The 6,482-nt window shown below is 45.5% G+C and overlaps 1 protein-coding gene and 1 pseudogene across 1 annotated transcript; one reads left to right on the top strand and one right to left on the bottom strand.

Annotated features, from left to right (window-relative positions):
• Window positions 1–2,651: 2,651 nt before the first annotated feature.
• Window positions 2,652–3,286, bottom strand: LOC116086120 (annotated as a pseudogene).
• Window positions 3,287–5,581: 2,295 nt separating this feature from the next.
• Window positions 5,582–6,264, top strand: CUNH21orf62 (chromosome unknown C21orf62 homolog). The gene is given in 2 exon segments (XM_031364376.1): window positions 5,582–6,023; window positions 6,026–6,264. Coding segments are annotated over 2 exon segments (636 nt in total). The 5' UTR covers window positions 5,582–5,626.
• The last annotated feature ends 218 nt before the right edge of the window (window positions 6,265–6,482 follow it).

Raw genomic sequence — 6,482 nt, 5'->3', positions numbered from 1 at the left:
CACCATGGTGGAAGCATATGAGAGAAATAAATTATGCTAAGAAAGAAAGCAAGAACTCAGAGGGGGGTCAGACTTATTCTTTTTCAACAGCCCTCTCACAGGAACCAATCAGAATCCTACAAGAACTGCATGGATACCTGATGCAGTAATACCTTTGGTGGCCTCATGGTCTCCTAGTCAGTTCTGCCTGTAAAGGGTCCCACCATCTCTTACATCACCACACTGGAGCCCCAGCTTCTGAGACATGAACTCTTAGAGATGAACCATAGAATGGAGCGCCTTTATGTGCACTGTCAGAGCACATTTGTGATGGTTTGTATATGCTTGGCCGAGGGAGTGGCATATTTGGAGATGTGACTTTATTGAAGTAGGTGTGTCACTGTAAGCTTGGGTTTAAGACCCTTACCCTAGTGGCCTGAAAGTGAGTCTTCCACTAACAGCCTTCAGATGAAGATGTAGAATTCTCAGCTCTGCCTGCATCATGCCTGTCTGGACACTGTCATGTTCCAACCTTGATGATACTGGACTGAATCTCTGAACACGTCAGCCAGCCCCAATTAAATGTTTTTATAAGATTTGCCTTGGTCATAGTGTCTGCTCTCAGCAGTAAAACCCTAAGACAAAATTCTATCAGTGCTTGCTAAGAATTTGGGAGGAAAGAGGTCAGTTTACACACAAGCTTTGAGGGCAAACAGGCTCTACCCACCTCGCCTTTCTCTGGTACTGTTCTTTGCTTTCCCCTTGTGCAGTATTCCCCCACCCCACCCCACCCTCACCATGCACATACACAGTCTACTGCCTCCTGAGTCCCTCATACTCCTCTTGGTCCAGGGCTAAGTGTCTGAATCAGGAGGACAATGCATTTTTGTCTCTGTCTATTGAGAAACTAGAAAAAAAAATAAGTGTGGTGGGGGCAGGTTCCTTTAACTTATGGTTTGGGGGCTAAAAGTACAAATACCTCTGGAGGTTGCTCAGCTGGGAGAAAACCTGTTTAGACCAAGATCATCTTGTCCCTGGAAGGTATGAGCTTGTCTGAGAATCCAGTCCACAGAGGAGGAGGAAGACTTAAGAAAAAAAGTCAGCCTGATAGCCTATCTTTTTTCAGCAGCAAGATCAAGACATGCTTAAAATGCTTCCATGGTTCTCCAGGCATTAAGTCAATTACTTTTTGCTCAAGATGGTAGACTGAGCTGACTTCCGGTAGCTGACATTTGCTGAGCTGTGCTTTTATGCTCAACCAATAGAACTGGTTGAGTTACTGCTGGATGCAAAGCACAGTGCTAGATAGAAACAAAGCACAAAGCCAAGCAAGAACCCCTCCTCCATCTCCCACTGGAAAATACCTTTAAGCCAGGAACCACAGTAGCTTGCCACAATTCCCTCAGTGACTATTTATATTCCACATTGAGTCTGTGCCTAACTACACTTTGGGTTTGAAGGTATCAAGCTTTCCTGCAGAGGTAATTTTAAGGAAAGGACTATTTCTTCTCTTCTTTTTAAAAAAAAATCTTCGGAGGCATGCTACTCTTAATACTGTGTGTATATAATCCCCACAAATCTAAGTCATTTAAATGGTGATGCTTCCCTAATGTAGTTGTGTTGCTTTAAGAAGTCACAGTAGCTGGACGTGGTGGTGCACACCTTTAGTCCTAGCGCTTGGGAGGAAGAGGCAGGCAGATCTCTGCAAGTTCTAGGACAGCCTGGTCCATGACAGCCAGGGCTACACAGAGAAACCCTGTCTCAAAAAAATCAAAACAACAACAAGAAAGACAAATAAATAAATCATGGTACATATTAATTATACCCAATGGGTTTATGACATTTATGCATTCATGCACACACTCAATTTTGGTTTTTGGTTTTGTTGTTGTTTTTTACAAACCTCCCTTGTCCCTTCCTATTCTCTCAGACTCTGAGGGGGGTGTATTTCTAAAGTGGGGAAAAGGGTAAAACACCCAGATAATGAGGATAGAATGACAAGAACTTGGAAAAAAACTCGAGAGGACAGAGAAGAGTGAGCCTGTGTGGTAGTAAGGAATGGAGAGAGAAGGGAGATCCCAGAGGCCCAGCAGGCCTGAAACCCTCCAGCCTACCTTGACAGGACCCATCTTTCTCTTCTTCTTCTTTTTTTTTTTTTTTTTAAATATAAACCCATTAAACGTTATTAAATTCCATATGTAAGACCACAGGCATGGCCAGCTATCCTTATATGTCTGTTTCTACCTTTAACATTAATAAACAACAGAAAGTTCACTGTGCTATTATGAGCTTGGCAAAGTGTTATCACAGATAACGGTAAGATTGCTGCTGTCCTCAGTGAAGTAACTTAGAAGCCGCACTCAGAACAAATCTTCTGATTCAAATGAAGACGACGCAGATACAGAAACACTCCATTAACTCACACAAACACTCACACGTCTCACTATGTAGCCCAGGCTACCCTTGAATTTGCCAAGTAGCCTGAGCTGGCCTTATACTTGTGATCCACCTGCTTTTGACTCTAGAGGGCCAGAAACCCTATTTTTGAGCCATTTCTGTTGATAAGAATCCAAGCTGCATCTCTCCGTGTTCTCCAGACTTACCACGATGGCCTATGCACAGGAAACAAAAATAAGTCTGCTCACACACAAAATGTTCTTGGGATGACCGTCCTAAGTCAATGTCTTTTCATGGCGTACGTACTCCCCAATGTCTGCTTGATGGAACACCACAGTTGCCGTGGGGTCCACTTTTCTGCAGTCTTGGGTAGACTTTGCGGCCCCTCCAAAACCCAAAGGGACGTCTGCCATGGAGTAAACCACTACTCCCTGGTACCGAGATCTGTTTTCAGTAATTCGACTCAGACCGGATTTCAGCACATGGTTTCCATACAGGAAGGACTGCTCCGCTCCTGGCTTTATCCACACTTTATACTTGGCATAGGGTGCAAGGTAGTCCTGCGCTGTAACGTGCAACCGGAACTTGTGGGTCTTAGTAAACTTCCCAAAACGTGTCCCCAGGCACACAAGCCTATCTCCGGAGATGTTGGCGGCCAGCTTCAGGATCATCTACACTGGTCGTTGTGCAGCCAGAAACAGTAAGTGCCGTCGGGTCTGTCCACCAGGAGCTGCAGATTCTCTCCAATGCTGAGGGCCAAGAGAAGACTGGCAGCTGAGCAGGAACCGTCCTGCCCCAGTGCCATGTCCCCACTTCCAGCATGCCCGACCCTCGTCCAGCACTCGGGTTCTTATTATTTCTCAATCTTCTCAAACATTACCCGGGTCTCTTCTTCAGTCAAAGGCCTCATTTTCCCGCTAGCTTGGCTACCGGGATCCTCGTGTCTCCCATCTTTCTCTTCTTGTGCCCACGTGGAGCCTCTGTCCCTCTGCCACTACCACGAAGCTTAGGCAATGTAGCTCATGTGTGCCCGTTCTGTTTGAAGCATGGACACAAGCTAGTGAGTGTGCAGTGAAGCTGGGCATTCACCGTCCGTGTAACAGACCTGCAGAAAGAAATTCATGGCAAACTGTAGAGAAAATGTTGAAATGGAATAAAATGGGTAGAGGACCATCTGTCCCAACCTGTAGACCCTTTGTGAAGATTCAACTGTTGGCCTCTTATTCTGGCTTTGGGGCTTCCTGATGTGGGTAGGGATTGATCTCGGTAGAGGTCTTGACTATTGGGAAGAGGCTGTCAAATCTCTTTGGAAACTTCTGGTGTCCTTGTTCCAGAAAAAAAATAAAAAATAAAAACATGCTTTCCCTTCCTGTCCCTCCAATGTCAGGACCTGAAGAGCTAGGCTGCCACTTCCTCCCCGGTCGAGGTGCGACACTCTTGCCACTGGTCTCTATCACATTCTCTTTTAGGTAAGGGACAGAGAGAGCTAGTGACATTCATAGTGTCCCTAGTGTTTGGGAACACAAGGCCACTGGGACATGAAGTCCCAGAAACCTGATAGAATCTGGGACAGCTGATTGTCTAAAATTATCCTGTAGTTGATAAATTCCCTCCTATTCCTTACAAAGTAGGGTAGTCAGTTACCTATGTCTTCTAGTACCATTTAAAATAGACAAACCTCTTGCTCACAAAGCACACTGTCCCGCCCCCAAGTTTCACAAAGCTCTCTTTTCTTACAAAATATACCTGCTAATAAACTCTTTAAGAGTCTCATGTGTCTGCTTCAGAACAAACACAAGACACTATAAAAAGCATATCCAGCCCTCTAGTAACTCAGTCCATCTTTGTCCTACATCTTTATAAGCATCCTTGTGTACACGTAGTTAGTCTCACTTCAGCCCTGCTCATCTTCCACTGAGATGCTTGGAAGGCGGCAGCGGTGCACAGCACACACTTTTATCCTCCCTGTGACTTGTGCCTGTCGGAGCTCTGCCTCCTTCCCGTTTCTTGGCGCCTGTGGCCTCACCTTGCAACTCAGTGTGTCCTTCCTGCTGTCATCTTGATCTTTGCACATATATCAAACACCTCAGAATACCCTTCCTTCTCTTGCTTACCCATCCCTTCTTATGGTGGCCCTGCCCATAACCCTGACCATTCCAGATGCCGGCTCATGCCAAGTGTCTACTGACCCCTATGGTGTCCAGTAAACACAGATGTTTGGTTTTTCTTTAATTGTCAGGTAAGTCAGGAGAAGCTGCAATTCTTTTTGCCAAACTGAAATCTGAAGGCTTCTGCCACAATGCTTGTTTTCCTCCAAGCCACAAGAGGGGACAGCTGTCATATGTCTAGCCAGCCATTCTTTCTCCCCAGTTACTCTGTATGTGCTTCCCATTTTCCCATTACAGTGTATTTTCCAGTATATATATGTATATATATATATATATATATGTAATATATATATTGCTTAGTTTGAGTGCCTCACAATAAACTTGAGAAAATTGATTCATAAAATTTGTTGTGGGACAGAGGCAGATCTATCCAGACAACAGATTAAAATGTGAGGTGCTATCCTTTTATAGTCCTGTACGAGTTACAATTGCTTCTGATACACAAGTGCATTTGTAGGTGCAGAGAAAGCATTGCTGTTGGAGGGCTGGGGAGAGGAGGGGGTTTGCCTAGTAAGGAGCTTTACCATTAATGCTTCACTGCTGCTTGCACTGTGCTGGTTGGCCAGTGTGTGTAGGTGGGTAGCTGACTCCTACAAGGAACTGTTTGTCTCTGGATTCCAGGAAGTCAGATAGAGAGTGGAAGGAGGGCGCGTGCTTGCTCCCGGGTTGTACATGTGCAGGTAGGCAGTAACTGGATGTTGGCAGGGCATGCTTACTGAAGTAACTCCAAGTCCCCGAGGGAAAATAGGATGTGGGAGCCCTGTTGCTGACCTCACCCCAGTTCTCTCTCGGCACGTTAGCCTCAATGTCAGCACATATCGCTGGGAGTTTTATGCCTCAACTGAGCAGAGTTCAGAAGTCTTGCTGCTGCTTCTCATGAAGAGCCAAGATTAAAGTCCTGCCTGCCTGGATTAGAAATGCAAAGGCAGGAATGTTTACAACTGCCACTTTGACAACATTCAGACTGGGTGTGTGCTTCTACCAGGCAGTGGCACTAAATCTTCAGGTTTCCTTCCAGGTGACCTACGACAGACTGGCTCAGGAAGGAGAAACAGGAACACACCGGCCCACACTGGATAAGAATGACACCACCTTCCAGCTCCTACCTTCTTCTGCTCTGAGCACTAGGCATCTTTGCACTTGGCCACTTCACAAAATGTCAGAACAGCACACTGATTTTCACAAAGGGAAATACCATTCGCAACTGCAGCTGCCCTGTATACAGTAGGGACTGTGACTACAGTTTGGCCAACTTGATGTGCAGCTGTAAGTCTGTCCTGCCTTTTGCCTTGGAGCAAACCAGCTATCATGGCCATCTGACTATATGGTTCACAGATATATCCACACTGGGCCACCTGCTGAAATTCACTCTAGTCCAAGACTTGAAGCTTTCCCTTTGTGGCTGCAACACCTTCCCCACCAAGTGCCTGGCTATCTATGGGCTGAAGAGGCTTGGCATCAATACTGAGGCCAAGCATCCCTCCGGGAGCAGAGTTTGCTTATCCACAACAGAAGGGAGGGCAGTTCCTTGTACAAAGGCCGACAAATGTGTATGTTCATCTCATTCTTAGATGTGGCACTTTTCAACAGGGACTCATCTTTAAAGTCATACAGTATTGATAACATTTCTAGCCTCACCAGTGACTTTCCTGATTTTTCTTACTTTAAAATGTTCCCAATGCCAAACAACAGAAGCTACGTTTTCACAGTTATTTACTAGCATCCTGTGTCCATCCACCAAGAACTCTGGAAAAAAAATGGAGCATTTGAACAGGAATCTGGCAATAAAGTCATAAGACAGTTGTCCTTATTCCTTCTCTTAGCCTCCATTTACAACAAAGCCACACCTAAGAGCAGCCAGTTCACTCTGTTCCACTTTCAATGCTGAGAGCAATTTGATTCCTGAACTATGTCCCAAGGGCCAGCTAGAAGCTAGAT

The sequence above is a fragment of the Mastomys coucha genome, unplaced genomic scaffold, assembly GCF_008632895.1.
Source record: "Mastomys coucha isolate ucsf_1 unplaced genomic scaffold, UCSF_Mcou_1 pScaffold12, whole genome shotgun sequence".
Taxonomy (NCBI): domain Eukaryota; kingdom Metazoa; phylum Chordata; class Mammalia; order Rodentia; family Muridae; genus Mastomys; species Mastomys coucha.
The sequence above is the reverse complement of the archived record's forward strand: the minus strand, read 5'-3'. Positions and strand labels throughout refer to the sequence as shown.